The sequence below is a fragment of the Triturus cristatus genome, chromosome 7 (assembly GCF_964204655.1).
Source record: "Triturus cristatus chromosome 7, aTriCri1.1, whole genome shotgun sequence".
NCBI lineage: Eukaryota > Metazoa > Chordata > Amphibia > Caudata > Salamandridae > Triturus > Triturus cristatus.
The window spans coordinates 1,627,648,625-1,627,674,411 of record NC_140590.1 but is presented as its reverse complement, the minus strand read 5'-3'; the positions used below and the strand labels follow the sequence as shown (position 1 = coordinate 1,627,674,411).

The following is a 25,787-nucleotide window of genomic DNA, read 5'->3' as shown; positions in this document are numbered from 1 at the left end:
ATGTTTTAGAAACAAATCTACTTCACCCACAAAACTGTACTTTTTGTCCACTGTGGCGGGGTGCCTTGTTACAAATCCCTTTTTTAATTTTTTTTTAAATTATATTTGTTTATTGGTTTCAATTACAGCCATACATACATGATTGGGCGACATATCCAAGACGTTCAACATAGTAAGGAACAGCCATTAGTTCTCAGTAAATGTTATACCCTCCCCTCACATCCTAGTTGTTTATTCATCTCCATTTCGACAGTAGGCGATACACAGAGATTCCCTCGATATGCATTCCAGTGCGACCACTTTTTATCCTATTTCTTGTGGCACCCCCGAGCCTTAAAAACTGCGGTCTCTGCTAGCATGCATCTATCCATTTTGTTAGCCCACAAGGTGACGCGTGGTGGGTCTACTCCCCTCCAGCCTCTGGCCAATTCTCGCTTCACCAACGTATATCCCAGTGTTATGAAGTGCTGTTCAGTGTCCGTGAGGTCAGTTGCCTCCCATATGTTCAACAGTCCCAGTTGTGGTTTTAGTACTATGTCTTTCCCCAGGGAGGTTTGCATGTGCTCTGAGGCCCCATCCCAAAGTGGACGTATCTTTGGGCAACTCCACAACGTATGATAAAATGTGGCCTGTTGTCCACATCCCTTCATACATAAGTCGTCAGGTCTAGCTCCTATTCTCGCCAGAACTTTCCCAGTGATGTATGATCGGTGCAATATGCGAAGCTGAATCAGCCTGAATCTTTGTGTGATTGCCGCTTCTCGAGGGGACATGAGAGCCGTTTGCCAGTCTTCGTCATCTATAGGGTCTAAGTCGTCTTGCCACCGCTCTCTAAGCTTTGGAAATGTGTCTGGTAATTTATTGCTCAACTTTTTGTAAGTTAGGGATATTGCCTTTGAATTAAGAGGCCCATCTAATAGACGGTCCTCTAGTGGCGACGTTTCTGGTATATCTTTAAAAGACGGGAACGCCGCTGTCAGCGCATTTCTTATCTACAAATATCTATATACCTCTCCTTGCGCCATATGGTAGCGCCTCCGGAGGTCCTCAAAAGTAAGTAGGGCTCCCTTCTGTACCAAGTCTTTCACCGCCGAAATCCCAATAAGGTCCCACTTGTCGAACCCGGGCTGATAGCACAGCATGCCGAGCCTCTGGGAGAATCACAACGGTGTGGCCCGCGAGAGGACTCCAGCCCACCCCAGCTGGGAATTGACTAAGTGCCAGATCTCTAGTGTATGTTGAGTAGGTCCGAAGAACCTCCCCCTCTTTTTCCTATCGGCAGTGTATAGAGCCCTCAGATATCCGGGCCGGTCAGTTTGATAACGGTCAAGCGCGTACGCTGGGTCGTCGGGGAGGGGGGGGGGGATGATGCATCCAGTGGTTGACAGCAACCAGTTGCGCAGCCCAGTAATAACACTGTAGGTCAGGGAGTGCAATGCCTCCATCGCACCACCCTTTCGTCAGTTTTTTCAGTGCAATCCTGGAGGTTTTCCCATCCCACAGCAGCATACGAATCTCACCTTCCACTGCTCTAAAGTACAAATCCGGGACTCTATGCGGGTAGTTATGTAGTATTTAAAGGAAACGAGGAAGGGCCAGCATCTTGAAGAGTGCAGCCTTCCCCAAAAGTGTTAAAGGCAACGACCTCCAGTGCTTTACGTCGGCTCGCAGTCTAGCCAGAGGGGGAGCCAGGTTGGAGCTATATAAACAATCTGGGTCTGGTGTAACAAAGATTCCCAGATAGCGAAACCCCTTCGTCACCACTGCTATATTGCAATTCGACGGGAGTCGGGGGGCTGGGCCTCTCAACATATATAATGTGGATTTGTGCCAGTTAATAGCATATCCTGAATATTTACAGAAACTTGTGAATATGTCCAATACCGCAATGATTGATTTGTACGGGGATGCTAGTTATAACAGTATATCATCCGCGTAGAAGGATATGCGGTCCTCCACTTCTACCGCAGCCCTAGCACCATCACGTCCCTTCGCACCCAGGCCGCAAGAGGCTTCAAGATAAGAGAGAATATCAGCGAAGAGAGCGGGCATCCCTGCCTAGTACCCCTTCGTAGCTCAAACTTCCGGGAGGCATAGTTGTTGACCCTCACCTGTCCCAGCACACCGGTATAAAGGAGCCTTACCCAGGCTACGAATTTAGGGCCCAGTCCCACCTTTTTAAGTACCGCGAACATATACGGCCATTCGATAGAATCAAATGCCATTGAGGCATCAAGAGATAGCACTGCCACATCCTCCTCAATATATTTACGACGAGCCATCACATTGTGTAGGCGCCGAATATTAAGGGCTGTATTCCTTCCTGGCATAAAGCCAGATTGATCCGGGTGGACCAGCGATGTGATAACGGTCACCAATCTATTCACCAAGACTTTGGCTAGCACCTTTGTCTCACAAATCCCTTTTAACAGTAAAAAGTGAGTTTGTGGAAGACCCAATAGGTGACGAGCTAGGTTTATTTCCTACTCATGTGCACAGTATCCTGCGCAAACCAGTGCACTTTTTTTTAAACAATGTATTTTATTATTACGTTTGCATGATACATACCGGGCAATGGCCCAAAGGATACAGTTTGAAGACATCGTATGGCTGCATAAACATACAATTGAAAAAGATTTTACTCCTGCAAAACCTGCCAGTACAGTGTAAGTCCCAAATCCCACAAATCTATATTTGTCCAATTGGATGAACATTCTAAAAGTTTCAATTGATAATCCGGATTGCTCAATGACCAGTAACATTAGAGGAGCGTGTCCTGTCCGGGATCTAGTGGTAGAAGGGGAGGTAACTCTATGCCCCAATATTCCGCCCATCTCAACCATTTTTTCCTATGATTTTGGGGACAGCCACGAGCTTGAAACACCGCAATCTCAGCACTCATGCAGTTGTCAATGGCCTTTTTCCACCTGCCGATCGTCGGGGGCGACGTACTCTTCCATGCCTGTGCAATATCCAGTTTAGCAATGGTAACATAAAAAACAACAAGTGTTGCTTGTACCGGTTCCCACCTATCCAATCAGTGCTATGCAACAAGAGTAATCTCGGATCTAGTGAGAGATCCCACTACAGCACCTCACCCAGACATGCCACAATCCTCCACCAGATTGGCTGCAGTGCTGACCTGGTCCAGACGGTATGTATAAAAGTCCCTTCCTCTATCCCACATCTCAGACATAAGGGGGACTGAATGACGCCCATCTTCCAAAGACGGGACCTTGTATAGTACATACGATGCATATATTTAAATTGCGTGAGACGATGACACCGCCGCACTGCGAGGGTTAGTCATGGACTTTGTCCAGTCATCATCGGTCATATCTGGTATGTCTGCTAACCAAGCACGTCTAGTCTTGTGTAGGGTAGTGGAAGGGTACGTCGTCAGCGTTTGGTAAATCTGATGAATCTTATGTTCGCCTAAATCACCCATTAATAAACGTCTCTCCAACGGGTGAAATTCGGGCAAATTCTCAATCATCTGAAGTAGCAGAGTTAGAGCATGTTGCAGCTGGCGATACTTATAAAATTGAGATTTGTGTAGCTAAAACTCTGTCTGTAACTGTTGGAAAAATGTTAAGGTGGTACCTCGCATTACGTCACCTAACGTGGATATTCTCACTAAGTCTCACCCTCGAAATCCCGCTAATGGCGACACCAAGCGGAGATCTGTACTGTGCCACAGCGGGGTCGCCTGAGTCAGGCGACTATGCCAAGCCATCTGTTTAACTGCAGATCTCCAAAGCCGGATCACTGTGCCGCTGGCAGGGGATAGAAAGTCCAGGTTCTGTATGCTATACAGGAGTTGAAGGAGGGGGGGTGCCCTCCATTGCCATATGTTCTAGTGCATACGCTGGATCCGTAGGTGAATTATACCACCACTCATTTGCAGTTAACAAGTGGAGGCCACGTAGTAAGCGTACACATCCGCAGCCGCTATATGTTGACTGCGTGCACGTACTCAAAGCAACACCTACAGCGCCTCCATTGCAGAGAAATTTGTTGTAGATGGCGTTGATTTGTGCGAACCAAGTTCGCGGTATAGCATATAGGAAATGTTGTAGTCTATAAAGTGTTCTGGGCAGTGAGACCATTTTAAAAATCGCCCAACACCCATACAATGAGAGCGAGAGGGGAGACCATGTTGCAGTTTCCTCCGTAAGGCTCATAGTGAGTTGGTTAATATTGTGTGCCCAGGAAATCTGTGGGCAGAGCGACATAAAAATACCGAGATACATAAATCTCGTAGTAGCGCAAGATAGCTGCTCTGCCCATGTTTCGCGACCCTGATTCCCACACACCGGAAACAATATGGACTTGGAGGGGTTAGTATTAAGCCCAGTGGTCAGGTCAAACTCTCGGAGGGTCTGTAGGATGCGGGGCCCCGAAAACCACGCTTCAGTAAAGAAAAAGAGGACATCGTCTGCGTATAGCGCAATGCGATCGGATCGGGATGGAGACCACTCAAAGCCCCTGAGCACCGGGTCGCCCCGCACCCATACAAGTGCACTTTTTAATGCATGTAGCAATTAATTTCTTTAGTTAGCTAACAATTATTGGTACTACTTATCCCTGTGGCTAGAATTATGTGTCGACAAAGTCAAATCACGGTCTCCCAGAACTGTCCACGTATTTTCTACAGATAGCAGTTGCTTATTTTTAGGTCTCGCCTGGCGAAAGCAGCGCATGTGCTGCTCTCGCCAGGAGAGCATCTTTTGGAATCAATTCTGCAAGGGCTCTCATGCACGCGTCTGCAATGGACAACAATGGCTGCTCTCGCCATTTGTCCATTGCAAACAGCATGAGCGTGTCCGTGGGACTGTGGACAGTCCTACGCCATTTTGTTGTCCTAGCAACTAAAATGCCGCTTGGCACAAAGCGATCGCTTTCACTTTCGCGATCTGTTCTTCCTGGCACTACTGCGCGGTTACTTTCACGGCCGCTTGTTGTTTATTCAGCGTATTACAGTTGTTTGACTTCAGAAACAGCGTAGTCCTCCCTCTCCTCACGGGCGTAAAGGGAAGGACCGGAAGATTTGCATGTTTCCAGGCCCCGCCCACTCATGCACTGCCACCCGTATGATTGAAAGCCTGCCAGCTGCTGCCGCTCACTCGGTCTTACCTCACTCAACAAGCTTCCATTTAATAACATATCGTAAACGATATACCCTGTTCAATGCGCTCCTTGTACGTTCCTCCTCGCCATTTCACGATGTCACGGTCACTGCTCCCTCCCCTCATCTAGTTTTCACGTATACTTTCTCAGTCTGATGCCACTCATTCCAACAGCCCATCTCTGCACGGCATGTGTGCCCCAGTCCAGTCTGTTCCTTCGCCGGCGTGTGGCCGACTCCCCTTTCCTTTTCGCCACAATTTCTTTTCTCCATCAACTTCCTCCGCCCATCTCCGCCGCTCTCGGCCGAGCCTGCCTCGACTCTGTACTCCTTGTGTGCATGGGGAAAGGAGAAGGTGGGGGCTAGTGACTTTGTTGCATAATCTCCCTGTGCCTCGAAAATTGTTCCCTTTAGTGTAAGGGCTAATGCGGTATTCAATTAACATCCGTGTACTGTACGAGAAAAGGAATATTTCCATTTATGGTCTAGACATCTCTGCCTAACCCGGGCATCTGGAGTACAAGATAACTATATTAAAGCTCTTAGAGGCACATTAGCGCACAGCGCCCCCTTAGGTGAAAACAGGTCGATCTTGCATTGCTATATTGATGGCTACTACAGCACCTTTGAAACATGTCTGCTACTTCCTGGGGGTCAGCTGACTTTGCTCCCGGAGAAGGCTGCCTGTGTGTGTCCTACGGGTGGCCTCAGTGTGCACCGGAGCACCGCTGTACCGGAGACTTATCCCGCCCTCAGTGCTGTGATACCAGGGACTGCGCCTGGCATCCCCCAGCCCCTGTGCCTCTCCTGAACACATCGGAGAATCCCCTATTGAGTGTCCGTTGAAGGGCGCCTGCTTTGCAGTCCGCACAGGTTCTGCCGGAGGGAGGCTGTCCAAGGAAGGACAAGCTGTGCGGGGAAGCAAGGTGGGTTTCGTCTTCCACCTGCACCAGTGACCCTGCACACCCAATCTCACGAAGTGTGTTTTTTTAAAGGCAGTCTGTCACTCTTACACATCATGTCCCTGCCTCGCCTCCACAGCCACTGCAAGCACAGAAATGTTTCCAGCCCCTTGGCAATGTGGGTTTATTAGAGGCAGCCAGACCTGCCCCGCCCTGCGCCGAGCAGGTTTCCCGACAGTGTAAATTGGTAGCAACCAAGATGGTTCCACCCGTGCACTCCCTCCCCGCGCACTAAGCCAGTCACATAGCAATGTATTAATTATAGGCAAACAGACCCCTTTCGCTCCACACCTTCCCCTCCCCAATCAGTCTCCTAGCATGTTGTGTATTCAGTAAAGCTAACACTTCCTCCCCGTACACACACAAACTTAAACTCCGGCAGTGTATTTAACACATACAGACATGACTCTATCCAACACAGTCATCCTTATTAGCCCTATAACTCTAGCTCAACCATTATCGAGTGCAATTTAATGGACATTACTTAGCATTCTGGGACTTGCTCAAGGCATCAAACATGATATGTGGCCACTTGGTGGCACAGAGGAGAGAGGGAGAAGGGCTGATAAAGGGATACAACGTGCAGACACCGATATCTGCCCTGAAGTAGATGTGTTAATACCGACTGCCGGTCTCTAAATGCCTCTACCCCAACTCAAGCAGTAGCTGGGTGGGCTTCCAGGGGCTTCCTGCACCTGGTGCAACCCAAGCCTCCAGGACCCCAACAGAGTGCCCCTACAGAGTCAATCTACATTCCCTGCCCCCAGAACATCAAAGGGTAATCTTCCAGAAGGAATCTGCTGCCCACAACCCCCAATGATTCTTCTTTCAAGCGCATGCTTTGTGGAGGTAGGCGAGACACTGGAGGCTCGGGCCGGATAAAAATATGTGCCACAGATAGGGTACCATGACAACTGCCTCAATTCACTGGTGACATTGTGATCATGGTGGAGGGAGGGCATCAGTTTTCCTAAGTTCATGTTCAAAAACAGTCCATTGAAAATGTCTCGCCCTTGATTAAGTTAAAGCCATTTGCTTGGCTAATAGTATTGTATAGCAAAGCAAATGGCTTTAACTTAATAAAAGGTGAGACCTGTTGCATTTTCAGTGCTTGTTATATCTGTCCTCCTCCGACACTGAAGCGCACTTTTCAGGAAATACCTGCTTCTTGAAGGCTTTTTTGGATACCTCCATAAAATGTTAAAATACAAAAACAGAGCCAAGTCTGTAGAATGCTTTACAACATGTATTTTAATTTTTACTTTTCAGGTATCGGATATAACAATCTTTATTTAGATTTTTCCGCTGTTGTAAGGCTCCTTCTCAGGAATCATTTGAGTAAAGAGGTATGCTAGATTTGCTCTATTGAGGCTATTGGGTGCTGGTCCTAGCTTAAATTGATAGCTCCTTGTAGCCCTGCTTCTATAACTCACCCCCATGCTTCGGTAAACGCATGTATTGTTCTTTTATTAAGGAGTTAGTACTTGTGGGATTTATTTATGATGCTCACTTTAATAGTTGATCCCTTGTGCAGAGCTTCAATCATCGCCACCCTATTGCATACAGATTCACTTTTTCATACCCCCTTTCGCCTTCTATGGGTGAGGCAAGGCAGAAACACACCAGTATTTAGCATTTGTGATTGCGAGTAAGACAGTAATGCCATGGTAGACCACAGTGAAACTGCTTGGGTGACATGGGGAAGATGCCAAATTGTCATACATACAGTGAATTAACTGAGCTGTGGTCAGATTGTTCAGAGGATAGCTTCCAATGCATCCTTCATTTTGTTGTTTTAATGCATCTTTTTAAAGAAATACAATGTAGATCAGTTCTTGTCAAAATGATATATGATTTTCTATACAACAATAAATTATATCAAAGTAAACGTTTAACAATAATAATATGTATCTTAATTTTTAGGAATCCAGACTCTACATTCTCAAAATAGCCTATATGGATATTCAGTCTGGTATTTTGTGATACAAGATTAGAATCGACTCCCAAGTAAATTACTCAAGTAATTGTTGAAATAAAAAAAATTTACTTTTAAACTATTTTGGGAAAAATAATCAGAAATGCTATAACATGTAAGGAAGTGAAGGAATTCAAAACCTTGGCACTGCTTTAGAGAATTAGATGAAGGTGGTGTCATTTTTTACCCTTTGGATATCTCATCAGGTGGGGATCTACTGCAATTTGAAAATCCTTGTCCAGTGAAAGCATGCACAGCAAATTCAGTGTACACCGGCTTTGCCCCCAGGCGGGGTTTACTTTAAATACCCACTAAAATCTCACATCCCGCCAGCCTTTGCTGTCAAGTGACTTCTTGTCGCGTGTGACTAAACAGCTGTACAAGTGTGAAATAGTTTATAAGTGCTGTTGGATGCATTAATAGTTAATTGAATACAAAGACTGTATTTGGTGTGTGGTCAGAGATCCACCTTTGAACTAACTAAAACATCTTCAAACAGACCTCACTTATTGAGTTGCATAACCTCACATATGGAATGTTTAAGACTATACATTTTAATGTTGAAAACTAAAATTAAAATCTCAAATTTAAAAATGTTATGCCCGACTGAAGGTGCAGCACTAGACATCAGGCCACTTGGCAGCTTTCCTGGCCGCCACCCTCTGCACTGTGAAAAGATTACGTTCCTATTGTGAAAGATTTGTCTCTAGGGATGGGTCTCGCCTTGGCAGTTGAAGTGGTGGACAGCTTTTTGTGGTTGGACTAGGATTTTCACTCATTTATTTAACTCATCTCTGTGCTGCCAGAGGCCAGAAAGTTAATTGTTACCTTCCTTAGCCCGCTCATTTGTTGCACATGTTAGGATTTCTGCTGCCTGACCTTCCTTTCTGCTCCTTTCCTGTAGGTAATGACAATGATGATGTGACGGTCATCGAGCCTGGCAGCTCAGACAGCCGAGAGGAGCGGGCTGATGTGTACGCCACAGCAGAAGAGGTGCTTGTGGGAGGGGAGCCGACCTACCTGACGCAAACGCTAGGCCTGGATAAGGAAGATGTTCGGCCGCACGCAATGTCTGCTGCCAACCTGCGGGCGGCGCTCATGAGCAAAAACAGCCTGCTGTCTCTAAAAGCAGAAATGCTGGCTGATGACAGCTCCATGCTTTTCGAGTACCTGCCCAAAGGAACCCACTCCCTCTCTCGTAAGTCCATGTGTCCTACTTACAAGATGTTTTGTTTTGTATGTTGGCATTAATGACCACATTTTGTGAGTGCAGATATAGAACTGTTTCATTCTGTTGTTGTTTCATTCATTTCTTTGATAGTATGTCAAAAACATTATTGGATTTTTAAAAATTGAAAGCCACAATCTTTTAAATTGTTGTCTACAGTTGTTTGGAGAAGTCCGAATCCAAGTTCACACTAGAATGAAAGCCAGGATTTTTACAAGTGTAAGTTTTGCAGGTTTATTTGCTTGTTAGATAGATATTGCCAACCAATAGTAAGCAATGGGTGCTGGCTCTAAGCACAACTGTAAGCTTAGATATTATGTCTCTCAACAGACTGCACATGTGTTGTTTTGTAGGTGAGATCTATGAAAGGGGATGAGTTGTCGGGCAGACACTGTAGCGTGAGAGCAATTAGAAGGAAACTGATTCATAGAGGAAAGCTGAGAAATGTAGGTCATTGAAAGGGAGATGGAGGTGCAGACAACGGCGACACAAGTATAGACTGTGAGATGATTTTTAGGCGTTACATAGACCTTGCTGAGCATATTGTGAGCAGTATGGTTGCCTCTGCTTAACGTGGGCTTTCTTGATATTTTGTCAGTCTACTCTAATATGTCCGCAAGATGCCTCAGTAAAGTATGCATTTGTTGTTGGCATCTGTGTGATGTGCACATCACACCTACAAATCCTGGCATGATTAATCCATGATTCCATCTGTCAGAGATCAATGGTTTACTATTAAATTGGGTAATAGTGACACAGATCATTTTAAAGTTCATTGAAACCACAAAACTGCTATGTGAAGCCTATGTAAAAGCAATTTATTATTGTCCTTTTGCCAGATGCTCAAGAATACGATTGGTGGCTCCCTGTGACATAAAAGTACTCTTGGGTAGAACAGCCTTTTGAAAGGCTTTACTTTTGTGAGTTGTCCAAGTGAGCGGCAAGCCCTAAGTGCTTCTGAACCGTATAGCCTTCTGTTGGATCTATTGGATCAAAGTTGTGCTACATACCCATCTTTCATTCCAAGCATGTTCAACTGATCAAGGAGATTTAGTTCAGTCTCTTCGCATGCCCTGACCCCTCCTTGCTGTACATGTGATGCATCCTCTCAAGCGTGCCCTTGGTTTCTATCTGGTCAGAATCATCAATCTGCAATCTTGAGAAGGGCTTTTTTTTGTCCTCTTAAGGTGGTATGGATGTAAGGAAGGTTGCCTTCAAAACCACAGTTGCCAGATTCCTCACTGTCTGTGTCACTACTATTGAATATTCTTTCACATGTTGCCAGGGTCAAAGTGACTTACATTGTATTCTCCCAGGATGTGCATGTTGGCTGCATATACAAGTCTGCTGTATGAGCAAACATGCATGTGTTGTTTGGGCATTAAACTCTGCTTCTTCTTGAGGGTTTGCATAGTTTGGCCTAGAGGAGTCAAGACATTTCTTTGCTTAAATGATTGACTTTACGTAATGAAACGCACTGTGAGCATTTTCGCAGAGGACTAAAAACTTGGTTGTTCAATCAGTAATCTCTTTACTTGGCCCCTTTCCTTTCTAGCAGGTGCCAGGAAACCCTTCGGGGTAGCTGTGCGCCATATACATTTATATAATAATAATAATAAATAATGATTGGCTGCCTGTGCTGGCATTTTCCTCCTCAGTGTTTCAGGTCTTGCTATGTAATTTACCTCTACTTGGAAATTGAAGAGAACTAGGGCCTAAGAGTGAGTCAAAGTTCCCATAATGGTGACTCCAGATACTCTTAGTTGACAGGCTGTCCTTTTCGTTGTATGAAGCATCTGCCACTCTTGCATCTCTGAAACCTTCTACTCCGATGAAGGGAACTGGTGAAGGTTACCACCATGTGAACTAGGGACTTCAAGACAGAGTACCCGAGAGGAAGGGTTCTGCCTAGGCAGGCATGCTTGGTCCAGGTAATCAATCTTTTTTCCAGTGTTTAGCTGATCAGGCACAAAACGTGAATACCAGGTACGAAAATTTACGTTTATCTGCTTCTTTATGCAAAAACAAAGAAACTGCACTCTAATTTGAAAACAATACTATCCTTACAAAAGTGATTGAACCAAAGAGAACTATTGGGTTTCCTAAATAGGAAAAACAATATGCGTTCTAAAATAACCCTCACCCACCAAAAGGTGGCATGCTTCATCATCGGCTTCTTCCCGGCCCGCTGCGGGACGGGGCTTGCTATGACCGGAGACGTGGGAGCACTTACTAGTGAAGTGATACTATGTGTTTGATGTGAGAGTGGAAGGGTCAGGTAAATAGTGAGATAAAAAATACGTGAAAAACTAAACTTTAATACTCCCTATAGCTGGTATCAATAAAAAGTGGGAGAATGGAGGAAGGGGTGCTGTAGTGGGCAGCTTCATCTCAGGTCTACATGTTTCAAAGCCTACCCCAAAGCTTCCCTTCAGGACGAAGGGTGTTGATCCCTTGTACCACTCTTAACTATATACCTTATATGGTCATCCTGGTCAATGTCGAGGGCTAATATACATTAGGTCAACATAGATTCATCACATACCTACTTGGTATTCTCCTTTAAAAAAACGATCTGGAAGGTTAGAGTAAGAACATAGTTATTATTCATAGTATATACTCTAATATACTAAAACCACTTCAACACACTCGTGAAAGGTTAGGTAGTGATATAGTTTTCACTTAGTGCACGACTGCTTATTGTTATTTTCACGTGCTTGTCGTGCTGCACTTTTGTTGTTTTTTAAGACGTACAAGACATTACAAAACATAACAAAAAACACACACTCTAAGCGAGTTGTCAGCTGACGGAGATCAGTGCCATTTTTGATGTTTAAGCGCGATGTATCAAATGTTATCTAAGTAGGAGAGAAACCACAATGTGACGAATTCTCAACATCTTCTAAGAAAGTCATAGTTCTAGGTAACGTACACTTTGGGTGCCTAATTATGGCCCCATGAGCTTCATCACGGGAGGGGAGGTGCGCTTGTAGTTAAATACTGTGGGTAAAGGGAGGATCAAGTCAAAGTATGATAAAAAACGGTAATATGTCTGGATTTGGTGCCCGGGGTGCCGGCTATGCCATACTCACTTCGTCAAAGCTGCTCTCTTTTGACGCTGTCCCATTGCATGCCTAGTGGATGTAACCTCCCTTTGGCTGGTTTTCTGTTACCACCGAGTGCTGAACTTTGTATTTTCATTGGGTAGTACCCATCCAATGATTTTGGAACATTTATGTCGCCTACTAGAAATTTAAAATGATATGCTGTTTTTCTAAAAGAACTGCAGTTGTGGCAGTTTTCATATTTAATGGGTAAATGCATTACTGCATTTCCCTACAGAGGTATAGTCATTCTGCATTTGTTGGCTTGTGTGCGAGGGTATTCGAGGCGCTAATGCCATTTCTCAGTTCTGTATGCTTTTCATGGAAGCGTCACTGTCACTGCACACATTCTGAATATCTTTTGATGTTCGTCCATGTAGACCAGTGAATTCTTAATTGCTGTGTTAATTCCAAAATGTCTTGCATCACAAGTAATGAACGTCCTTATTGAACATGTGTGGTTCACGTACATTATCTGAAATGTCCCCCTTTGAATGAATGTACATTTACTGTTGACCTCAGGTGATCATTTCCGTGGACTTCAGTCTGTTTTGGGTTCAGTGGTCTCTTTATGAAAATTGTTGGACGCTTTCTCCCTCGGTCTGCTGGTGCACTTTTATGAGGTTCTGGTTGCTGGCACATTTTAAGGAAAATCACCCGAGAAATGTTAAAATAACTAGAAGTTGCTGAACTTATGTGCACTGTATTCAAGGATGAAAAGAGCGTTTCACTGCTCGTAGGATGCAGTTGCATTGCGTCTTAGAGCAGGGTAAGTAAAAGCAAGGGCTGTGTGTAACGTGATTTAACTACAGTTTTTAGGGTCACGAATGCTCAGTCCTGTTCCTACAAATCCACTGTTAGCGCTTGGTTAAGTCCGCTTCTCCATGGGATCTGTTGACCAACATCTGGTTGATTTTACAACATTTGACTACTGATTGGCTACTAGCCATAACAAAAATAAAAATTAAAACAGTGAGCATGTGCCACAGACACATACACGTTTAAGCCCCTGGTACATTGGTCGCTCCAGAGTGCTAGTGATGGCTGTTTTTTTCTCAACTTTCTTACTTTGTAGAGTGTTAGGTCTTTAGATTTAGTATTATATGGTTAAGCTGGAGACTTTCCTGGAGCAGGGCAGTCTTGGGTGGAGGTTGGAGGTCCATGCAACCTGGTCGTCAGAGCTCATGGGTCAGTAAACCAGCTGCCATGCACTTATGGTCCTTGTTAAGAAATGTTAATTATGATTTTATTGCCAACATGAAGCAGCGCTGTGAAATGCAGGACGAGGAATTGTTTTACACAGTTACTCATCCGAGGAATTTGCAGACAATTTCCACACTGTGTTGGTTGGCCACGTGACATTTACATGATCTCATTTGATATGTTTAGTACGAAGTACTGATGACATGGGTTTTTCAAAAATATCTTTATTGATTTTTGTATCATTATAATAAAGCAGAAAACACCTCACATTCGATTACCAAAACGAGTTGTTCCTGAATGCGATATAGCCTTTGAACTCTTTACGCAAGACATGCAGCTGATAAGTGACTCCAGTTTTGTGCGCTCTGTTTCTCTCATACCCTCTACCGCAAACATCTGGCACTGCCCGCTTCTCCCCTACAAACTTGTCCAACAGGTCCCTCCATGTTTGGAGCTAGTCTTACACCTTCTCATCCTTTCTGGTTAGTTTGATGTGTTTTCCCTCTGCAGTCACCCATTCCATCATGCCCCTACCCCACTGATGTAGGCAGGCGCTCCTGTCACTGATCCAGTACATCACACCTCTTGTGCGTGCCAACTGCAGTATACTGCTGGTACAGTCACCGGTTTGCTGGCAAAATGGTATATCCTCACCTTTTGCTGCTGTGGGATTGGGTGTTGGCCCACTTCACTGTTGCTATTGTTTTTTTTAATTTTGGTGTGAGATTCTAACTCGTGGATGTGTTTGAACAGTTGTAAGTTCAGGCAAGTTTTGATTTTTGCTGCCTTGGATGATAGTGCATGGCCACTGATTTATTGATCCAGTTCTACCATGCACAGTGAACATTGGTTTGTTTTATTATGTATGAGCATGAATGATTGTTTTAAAGAAATGGTGTTTTACTGGAGCGTGTTACTACCAATACCATGCACTTCTTTTGTGTGTGAAATGACTTTATCGGGGCAATGTCAGTAAAGCGACGAAGTTTGAAGGTTTTTTTTTTTGGCAGTAATGTTATTGCCAGCATGCACTTAGATGCAGCATGCCATACAGGTCGTATTCAAATGCCAAGTGTATGCATTATATTGCCTCCTGTGTAATAGCTTGGTAGTTTATTTAACTCGAACTACTGCTTCTCATGCATTTATGCTGATTTCCTGGGATGAGGGTTGTTGGTGGGAGCAGTAGTGGTAATCGTTTGGTGTGCAGTTGGTGTTAATCACCAACACACAGCTAATCTTCATATAGTGTTAACCCATTGATGTTGGTGTCTGAGATCTTTGTCATGCTGTTTCTTTTTTAGTGGTTTCCTGAAGAGTAGGTAGCTACCTTGAGCTCTCACAGCTGTGGGCCAGGGCTCTCTAGAGCTCTTGACCATGTACTACTAGTGTTTTTCTTTTTCACTTAACTTGGCAGATGAGCTACGCAGTGGCTGATCAGAGCTGCTTGGCTGGAGCTTAGTGGATCGTAATCTTTTGCATGAAATAGTAATTGCTTTTTTGTGGCTTGTGCGTACTTCATACCAGGCATCTGTGATTTCCTATCCCTGTAAATAATAGCCGTTACATACCCAAATAAAAGAATCTAAGTTTACTTAGAACACAGGGGAGGAGCTAGAGTGCCCAGTCGCAAGATGGCTACCACTTTGTGAAGCTCTACCGGCTGTAGTTCTTTATCCGTCAGTTATCCTGCTTGATCGGAGGCATCGGGGCTTGCCCGGCGGGTGCCTGCTCATTTCGAACATTGCTGAATAAAAAAAGCCACGAATGTGAGCGGAGGACCGCCTTGTGGATGGTGCGGATCACGCACTGCGTTGGACCTGTGTTCCTGGCTGTGACCCTCTGAGCTGCGGCTGGCACCGTGGGGTGGGCCCACACTTGAGAGCTCACTGATTAACTGCTGTGGCCTGCGGCCCTATACCTGCGAGAACAATGCGGGCGCTGGCCAGATCTCCTCCAGGTGAGTGTCGATGTGCCGGCGGGAAGCCTGATTCCTAATGGGCCGGTGTAGGAGAGGACGCTTTGCCTGATGTCAGTAGGGCATGGCAGGCCGGATTGGTGGGTGGGACTCCCCTGCAATCACTCCCGTTGCTGTGTGGGAAGTTCCCAGGTATCACGTGATGGACTGACGAGTCGGAAGCAGCACCCGGACTTAATTCCAAGTGTGTGCGGACCACCTGATTCACCGTGGCCTGAGAGGATCACTGGGCAATCATTTGGCTGCGCTGCAGTGAAGAGGCAGGACAGCAGCCTGATCCTGGGTGCAGCGCTGTACCTTGCTTTGCCCCCGTGGTGCAGGCTGTATTGGTGCAACTACTGTCGCATAAGGACTTGGACCTCAAATGAATCCCTCGACCAGAGTGACTGCCGATGTGGGGCTTTAATTAGACCCTGGAGACCAGGGATTGTACATGTGGACTTGGATGTGCCCTCCTACCCCACCCCAGCTCTTTGGGCTGATAGTGTGCGACTAGTGTGCATTTGCTGAATCCTGCTGCTGAGCTATGAAGATCTGTTGATGTACATTGGCCTGCTCATGCTCTCAAAGACTGGAGAACCGGGTGAGGTGTGGCTCGGACGGAATATTGAGACTTCCTCTCTGTGAGCTACAGCTGTGCAAAGCAGTTTCATTGGCGTGATTGCCAGTTTACATCTGTGGTGTGTAGCTGATCCATACCACTTCCCTGCTGGTGTGATTGGGACCTGCTTGTCCCCCCCCCCCCCCCCCCCCCCCCCACTACATTTTCTTGGGAGTTAGGCGGCACCCTGCTGGTAGTGACAACAAGCTGAAGACCTCACGACTATGCTTGCCCACCTATTGACTTAGACTGTCTCATGTCAGTTTTCCCCATCATGTACCAGGTGTTGTCCAGCGAACCACTAAGTTCTCCTTTGAGAATCGAAGGCAGACTTGAACGACTGATTCACCTCCTGACTATCACCAGCTAGGGCGATGGAGAGGCCTCAACTCTGAAGTTGAACATCGGTACTAAGCACTTGGACCTTAAGCACAGTCTAACCGCTGTTGATACTAAAATTGAACTGTTGACGGACAGGTTTGATCGCCTCAATTAAGAAAAAAGTTGAGGAGCACAACAAACCCATAGACCAACTCGAGCATTGTACATCGGACGTAGAAGATGGGCTGCCTGTGGCGGGTGAGAAACGGAGTTCTAGAGGTCAACTGTAACAAGAACGAAGACCTGGAAGCAGTTGAAAGAGCCCACAGTTGACTTGGTCAATGCCCTCCTCTGGGTGCTCTGGCCTGCCCGATAATAATCGGGCTGTTGAACTATAGAGATGAAGCTTTGCAACTGACAAAAGCTCAGCTGCCACTCTATTATCAAGGTAATGAGATCTTCATGTTCCCGGATTTCACGGTTGCTGTGCAGGCTGCCAAGAGGGATGTTCTATCAATCAGGCGCCCACTACAGCTTGCAGATGCCAAGTACTCTGATTTATCTGGCCAAGCTACGCATACACCACTCAGGAAAAACTCACTACTTCACAGATCCGATAGCAGCTGCCAAATTTGCGAAACATATTCCAGTGACTGTGTAACTGTCTGCTGCACAGGATGCTTAACTGGGGCATCTGAGCGAAATTGATGGCGGGGGTGCGTCTCCTGCAAATGCTGCTTGTGAAAGTGCTACCGGGCGGTTGAAGACAGGTCCTCCGTGGATTTCTCACTGAGCTATAGACTATTGAGTTGTTCTTGAGTTGAACTGTTGTTGAATGTAACTTGACCAGGTGATGTGCTTCCTTTGAGTGATGCCTGTTGGGAGGCTGCTTAACGACGTCGGTGCCCATTTTACGACACCTTCCTGGTGGCACTAGCTGCAGAAACATCCTAACTCAGCAGGGTTGGTGACCATGACGGACACAGAAGGCTGCGTCTGATGGCCCACCTGGCGGGCCTAGGCTACCTCAACTTTGTTATCCTCAGTCCACCCAGCTCTTTACTGGCTGGGAGAGTGCCGTATCTCTGGTTCGCCTACTCGGTATGAGTCCCAGGCTATTTAGACTGCTTGCTTGTTGAGTGTCACATGGATTGTGGGTTGGTGGTATTTAGCCCGATTGGGGGAAGGGTCGGGGGGGGGGGCAAAGTGGGAGGTGGGCGGAATGTTGAGGTTTTGTTGCTGTTGGCAGCCTGTAGATTGCAAAATGTTGTTTTGTTCTTCCCCTTTCTTGCTACTCAGCGTAATGTTGTAAACCCTCACGCTTTGTGCTTTATGTATGTGCGGCAGGAGCTTTCAGACCAACATAATGATTCCAATGCAGTCGATGAAAGGCGTGACCTGGAATATAAGGGGCCTCAATGATAGGTGGAAGGCGCGACCTGTTGTTGCATACCTGCAGAGCTACAACGTAGATATTTGTATAACACAAGAGCTACATCTTACGGAGAGCACTCGGGTGCACCTGCAAGCGGGGTGGATAGGTGAACGTCATGTAGCGTATTATTCCAATTATGCCGGCTATACTAATTTGTAAGGGTTTGCAGTGGCACACAGCGTACGCGCTGAGTCCTATGTGACCAGCAGGGTAGATATGTCCTGATCTCTGGCACACCGCAGGGCCACACACACACTCCGACTCCTGTCTGCCTATTGACCAATGGTAGATGAATCGTATTTATTTGCGGAGGTTTGGAGACATGCAGGTGCAGTAGGGCCTGGGGCTCTTTTGGTGGGTTTGTCGGGGATTTTTATTTAGTCTGAGACCCAGAGGCTGATTAATTTAGAGACTCCCGATGCCTGCACCCAAAGGCAGCTGCACAGTCACGTCTACTAATGATTGACAATAGCCGCACTGATCTTTGGTGTTCCTAACACTAGGACAGCGTTGAGGGCTTATGGATAGCAGCTACACACACCTCATGGTCACGAATTGACTACTGGCAACCACGCACGATATTGATACCTGGACTTTTAGTGTCACACACTTGCCATGGACATTGCTGACCTTGCACCGGTTTGTAGGAGATGGTCCCAACGGATTGTGGTGCGTAGCATCTCCCGGCTGGAGCATTGCGGGACCAGGCGTTTAGAGAGGAAGCCTGATCAGCTATTGTGGAATACTTTGAGCCTAATGAGCGCTCAGTCTCGTCACAGTCTTCCCTGTGGACGGCCTTCAAAGTTGTGATAAGCGGAATTTGTGTAGCGAAACAGGCCTGCAATATGGTTGTGCATCTAGAAGAAGAGGCCTGTGTGTTAGATCTCCAGTATTTTGCAGATTGCAGTGTATCCTCAATGGCGTCTATCCGTGGCAAGGTCGCTGAATACGCGGAAGCAGCGCATAGGGAAACACATTATCTGGGAAAATAGTCCCCCACTCGGTGACATGGTGAGGTTCATAGGGCGGGTAAGACATTGGCCAATTTGCTGCACAAGCGATTTTATATAGTCGAGCTACAGGATGACCAATCTTAAGAGCATGTTGGTATTGAGCCCATACAGTGAGAAATAACCAACTTTTTTTCCACCCTTTACCCGGCCACACCTCCTCCAGACCTCACCTCCTATTTTGACTCTGTGCAGCTTTTGTAGCTTGAGGGGTGCCAAAGGCGATTCTTAGACGACCCCTTTTCAGTGGAAGAGGTTGTCCTGGTCATCAATGCAGTGCCTGGAGACTAGGCCCCTGGCCTGGATGTCCTCTCTGCTGCCTTCTATAAAGAGTATGCCCATACCCTGGCCTCACATCTCCTCGCCATGTATGAGGAGTCCCTCACTGCTGGAATTCTTTCCCCTTCCCTGATGGAGGCACTGATCGTTACAATACTTAAACCCAACAAGAACCCCCAGCACTGTGATTAACATGGATAGTAAAATCCTCACAGCTACTCTTGATTTTGGCTTCTTATTGTGCTGCCGGATCGGTCTGGCCTTGTTTGCGGTAGGCCAACAACCTACAACCTGCGTACCTTCTTTGCCCTAGTCCATGCTAATGACCCTGACCTTAGAGCAGCCGCGGTTTTATTGGATGCCACTAAGGCATTTGATTCACTTGAATGGCCTAATCTCTTTGCCCTATTTGCACACCTTGGAGTGAGCCCCAAGGTTATAACATTAATTGGTTCCTGTATTCTCAGCCTTAGCTCACTTTCAGATCAATTGGACAATCACTCGTCCCTTTCCAGTGTCAAAAGGTACCTGGCAAGAGTGCCCCCTATTGCCCATATTTGCCATAGCGGCACTTGCTGCTCTGTTGTGTCAGCACCACTACCATCGGGGCCTGGCGTTCACACCTCATACAATTCTTGTATCCATGTATGCAGAGGATGTCACTCTTTATGAGGGAGACCCGTGAGATAATTTAGACCCACTTAGAGATTTCTCCAGGTTTGGTAGTATATTGGGTATCACTATAAATTTGACCAAATCAATCATATTCCCATTGACAGATGTGACAGTGAAGTTTGTCTCAGAGTTCCACCTTCAGTGGACGAAAGAGACAGTGAGATATCTAGGAATTTGACTCAGCAGGGACCTAGATCTGTGGAAAACTAATTATGGATGCTTAATGACATGGCTGAAGGAGCGCGTGGAGAGCTGGCAGAAGCTTTTGCTATCCCAAACTGGGAGGCTAGCCATTGTTAAGATAGTGATCCTCCCAAAATGTATATCTGTTCATTAACCAGCCACTATCCCTGCTGCTATATTTCCGCCAGCAGCTCAAATATTGCCTGGTATCCCTTGCTTGCACACGTGGACAGCCTCGAATTGCATGGGAGATAATGACACTCCCTCTCGAACAGAGGGCTGGGCTCCAGATATGGATTTGTATTCCTATAATACCCAGGCACAATTTGTACACTATTGGCTTTACCCTACGCATTTTCAGGCGCACACATAACCTGAACGTGATCATGCAGCCCCCCCCCCCCCCCCCCCCCCCCGAGCACCCGGGGGGGCGGTAAGACACTGGCTTGTAAGGTGTGGGCATGGAATGAATTCTGACTGCAAGCTTGACTGAGCTGCCTATTTGCCCCTTCAGTGACACTTATTGGACACCCTTCCTTTCCCATTACCCTTGGGGCTGGGACCCGCATTTGGCTGCGCAATCTGCAGCTGGCTACCATGGATGCGGTATTCCCAGAAGACCCATTAATCACACTACAACAGGCCCTGCAGGGACCTGATATGACTACTGGACAAGTTTATAGATTACCAACTGCGTGCTGCCTTTCAGACGATTCATGAATCTTTCCCAGCGGCCCCATCTACATTCCATGTACTTGAGGCAACCCTTACGAAGCCCTCCCTGTGCAGACTGGTCACAATAATTTATGCTGGGATGCAGAAGAGTGGGGTGAATATGATGAGTGAAGCTATAGCCAGGTTTGTGACAATTTTTAATATGACTGTCCCTAAAGGGCGTGGAGAGACAAGCAAACAATACCTTATCTGAAAGAAACAGTTAGTTAAAGATTCCTTACCTTCGAATTACCCCCAGGCGTCAGAGTGGATCCGGGGAATCTTTTAGTCAGCCGTACCCCTGCGCGTCATAAGGTCACGTCGGTCAGCTCTGCGTTCATTACGGTAGCTACTTAGACGCCGCCCTCGCGCGCTGACGTTAGTTCTTTCAGTTTCCGTGCCAGCCAGTGCAGATCCGGAGAGAGCGGTACCTCCAGTTACTTTTTGACTGACTGTTTGGTGACTTTTGTCGACAACGTTTTTGAGTCTTCAACTCCTGGTGCTCGAGGGATGCTCGGTTTCAAGGCCTGCGGTTCCTGTAGCCGACTGATGTCGGTGACGGATCCGCACCGCGTGTGCCTCTTCTGCCTGGAGCACTCCCACAATCCCAAGTCGTGCTCTGACTGCCGGACCATTAATCCGAATTCTTTGCAGGAGCCGTCCCGAAAGCTTCTTGAGGCCCCGGCAGGCAGCTCCGTGCCGTTCCAGGTCCCGGTTGCGTGGGTGGTCGAGGGACCGGTCGTGGAGCCACGACCACCAGTCTTCTTCCAAGTCTTCGCACTCCTCAGGTAAGTCGAAGCACAAGAAGAAGTTGAAGAATCATCGTCGATCTTAGACTTCTCCCCGTTGGTCGGACTGCGCGACCAGGGATGCGGGTGGTGCCCCTTCTGTGGCTCCATATGCGGCGCCCGAAGGGTCGACTTCGAGTTTCCCTCCCTTCCGGGGACCTGGAGCGACAGCTGCCCAGCTTTGCCAATCTTACAAAGCGATTCATGCCATCTTTGGGCAGTCCGACTCTGCCAGCCTGCCTTCGGGCCACGCGGACTCGGCTGGGGGCCCTGGGGCTCCGGCGGCTCCGGCCCCAGCGCCGCAGGGTCCCCTTTGAACGAGGCCTGGATCTGATCGGCGTCGGTTGACCTCATTACACCTCCCCCGGCGCCGAATCCACCAGCACCACGTCCTCAGCCGATGCAGTTTGTGTCCCCAGCCGGCGTTGACCCTGGCCTCCACCTCGAGGTAGACAAGGAGCCGGACCGGCGTCAACAGGTAATTTTGTGCCCTTGTTCTACGCTTGAGACCAGAGGAGGGGGAGGAGGACTGGGAGGAGTCTGGAGACCCTTTAACTGACCAGTTGGGTTTTGAACCTGACTGGAGAGAGGAACTGGAGGAAGCCAGTGGTCTGGATACATCACCAGACCTTGACATGTTGTCTCCTACCGTGGCTTCGGAGGGAGCATCCTATGCCGTGGTGTTGCATAGGGCGGCTGAGGCTCTCAACCTCGAGCTACCTACAATGGTAGTCAGGACTAACCTCCTGAAAGAGTTGCTTCAACCGGCAGCAAGCTCTTCGGAGCCCCTGCTGCCGTTTAATGAAGCCCTCACCAACATCCTTTTGGGCACCTGGTCCAGGCCCAACACAGGGGCTGCTGTGGATAGGGTGATTTGCCCGATGCTACTGCCCGGCCCCAGGTAATCCCACTTTCCTCTCCCAACACCCCACCCCTGAGAGCTTGGTAGTCCAAGCCTCCACCTCCAAAGGCGCATTCCCTAACGCACCACCTTATAGGGAATCCCAAAAGCTGGACCATCTTGGGAAGAAGATGCTTTCTTCCTCCAGCTTGGGACTGCGGTCGGTAAACACCGCATGTCTGTTGGGCCGTTACACCCACTCCGTGTGGGATACGGTGGCTCAAGTGCTGCTCCAGTGCCCGGAGGAGGCCCAGGTGGTACTCTCCCGTGCAGTTGCCAAAGGGAGAGACGCAGCAGTTTACCATCCTCTGTGGGCTGGATACTGCCGACTCACTAGGCAGGACGATTTCTACGTCGGTAGTCCTTCGACGCTAAGCCTGGTTGAGGTCGACTGGTTTTTCCGGGGCTATCCAAACCACTCTTATGGACATGCCCATTGGCCGTCGCCTATTCGGCGACAAGGCAGACAACGCGCTGGAGTGCTTTAAGGACTCTCTGGCTATGGCCAGGTCCTTGGGCCTCTCCACCAACCGCCCTGCGCAGTCTGCTTTATGCCCCTTTCGTGGCTACAGCAGGAGTGCCCTGCCACGTCCTGCCCAGAGCCACAGGCCAGTGCAAGCTGTTCAGCCCCTGCGCAGCCAGGGACGTGGGAACCACCACTGTGGTTCTGGGGGCCAGCGGGTGGGCCAGTCCACCACAGCCCCCTCTGCAGCAGCCTCTAAACCCTTCTAGTCTGACATTTCAGGGCCACCAATCGCCAGTGGGCGGCAGGATTCGCCATCACCTCACCTGCTGGCGCACCATCACGTCGGACAGGTGGGTTTTGCAAATAGTCCGAAGGGGCTACTCCCTCCCCTTCGAGACTACCCCCCTGTCCATGCAACCTCAGTACCATTGCATGTCGGAGGATCATCTGGCCCTTCTCCAACAGGAAATTTCTGCACTCTTGGCCAAGGGAGCCATCGAGCGATTTCCTGTCCCAGAACTAGGTCGTGGTTGCTATTCTCACTAGTTTCTGGTGCCCAAGAAGGACAAAGGCTTGCGTCCTATCTTGGATCTCAGGAACATCAACCGCTTCCTCCGGAAGGAGAAGTTCAAAATATTGACGCTAGCTCAGGTAATGTCTGCCCTCGACCCTGGATGGTAGCGTTGGACTTGCTGGATGCTTATTTTCACATCCCCCATCCTCCCGCGTTAACCGAGGTTCACGGTAGGCCACGAGCACTTTTTCAGTTTACCATGCTCCCCTTTGGCCTTACCAGCGCCCCTTGGGTGTTCACGAAAGTGATAGGGATGGTCGCAGCTCATCTGCGCAGATCAGGGATTCCAGTCTTCTCCTATCTTGATGACTGGCTGTTGAAGGCGGGCTCGCCCCAGGTTGTCTTCTCCCACCTCCAGACTACGTCCGACCTCATGCACTCGCTGGGGTTCTTCATCAACGTGCCGAAGTCACACCTGACTCCCTCTCAGAAGCTCCTTTACATCGGAGCGGTTCTGGACACAACGCAGTTTCGGGTCTAACCCCCTGAACAGCGAGACCAGGATATTCGGGCTATGATTCTGATCTTTCAGCCTCTATCCCGGGTTTCGGTCAGGATGACACTCCGGCTACTGGGCCTGATGGCATCCTGCATCCTTCTGGTGGACCATGCCAGATGGCATATGCAGGCTCTGCAGTGAGACCTGAAGTTCCAGTGGGCTCAACATCAGGGCAACCTGTCCGATTGCATCCAGATCTCGGAGGGCACTGCACACCAATTGCAGTGGTGGCTTACGAACCAGGATTGGGTCGACGTCGGGTCCCTCTCCCTTCCACAACCAGAATTCACAGTGGTGACCGATGCATCACTTCTGGGATGGGGCAGTCACATGGGGCAGGCGGAGATCAGAGGCCTCTGGTCTCCGGTGGAGTCTGGGCTCCATATCGACCTTCTGGAACTTCGGACGATCCGTCTGGCACTAAAAACTTTCCTTCCCTTTGTCCGGGGAAGAGTAGTGGTACTGCAACAAACAGGGCGAGGTGGGGTTGTGGACCCTATGTCAAGAGGCTGTCCGTCTCTGGACATGGCTGGAACATCAGGGCATATCCCTGGTGATTCAACACCTGGCAGGTTCCCTAAACGCCAGTGCGGACTAACTCAGCCGCAGGTGCATGATGGATCAGGAATGGCGTCTTCACTTGGAGGTGGCGCAAGGTCTCTTTCAGCAGTGGGGAGAGCCTTGGTGAGATCTATTCGCCACCGAAGAGAACACGCAATGTCAGCAATTCTTTGCGTTGGAATTTCCAAGGTGGCACTCGCTAGGCTATGCTTTTCGCTGCGAGTGGAGTTACGGTCTTCTATACGCCTTTCGGCCTATGCCACTTCTGCCCAGTGCTGAAGAAGATCAAGCGCGACCGGGCCCAAGTCATTCCTGTGGCTACGGATTCGGCACGAAGAGTCTGGTATCCCGAGCTGCTACACATGGCCATCGATCCTCTGATCAGACAGCCTCTTCGGGAGGATCTTCTGTCGCAGCAGCAGGGGACGGTCCTCCACCTGAACCTGTCCAACCTCCACCCTCTTACGTGGAGATTGAGCGGCTGCAGTTAACGTCGTTTGACTTGCCTCTGAAAGTCTGTGATGTTATCTTGGCAGCCCGGTGTCCCTCCACTAAGACTGTATACGCCTGTGGATGGAACAAATTTGTGGCATGGTGCGCAGCAAAGGCTGTGGATCCCCTTTCTGACCCTCTTTGGAAGGTTCTCTTGTTCCTTCGGCCCAGCAGGGCTCTGCTCTGGGCACTCTTCAGGGCTACCGCTCGGCCATTTCAGCCTCTTATACTTCCTGATCAGCCTTCTCTTTTCAAGTCCCCATTGTAAATCGCTTCCTCAAGGACATTACTCATCTTTTTCCTCCTATTCCCTTTGTAATACCTCAGTGGGACTTGAACTTGGTTCTGACTTACCTTATATGCGCTACCTTTGAGCCACTTCATAACTGTCCTCTTAGTCTTCTTATGTTAAAGACTGCCTTTCTGGTTGCAAACACCTCTGCTTGCAGGGTGAGTGAGCTCCAGGCCCTTTCTTCAAAAACCTCCTTTTCTGGCTGTTCATCCGGACAAGGTTGTACTACGAACCAGACCTTCCTTTCTTCCTAAGGTTGTTACTTTCCACATTGGCCAAACCATCACTTTGCCCACCTTATTTTCGCCTCCGCATCCTTCAAAAGAAGAAGAAAAGTTCCACCGTCTGGATCCAAAACTGGTGCTTTCCTTTTATTTGGATCGCACCAAACCATTCCGGATGGAAGACCAGCTCTTTG

The 25,787-nt window shown here is 48.1% G+C and overlaps 1 protein-coding gene across 2 annotated transcripts in view; it reads left to right on the top strand.

Annotated features, from left to right (window-relative positions):
- Positions 1 to 25,787, top strand: part of ZBTB46 (zinc finger and BTB domain containing 46) — a 299,861-nt gene that overhangs the window by 206,054 nt on the left and 68,020 nt on the right. For both annotated transcript variants that reach the window (XM_085619618.1, XM_085619619.1), the window contains one exon: positions 8,970 to 9,263. In XM_085619618.1, the coding sequence (XP_085475744.1) occupies positions 8,970 to 9,263 (294 nt within the window). The remainder of the gene's footprint in view (positions 1 to 8,969; positions 9,264 to 25,787) is intronic.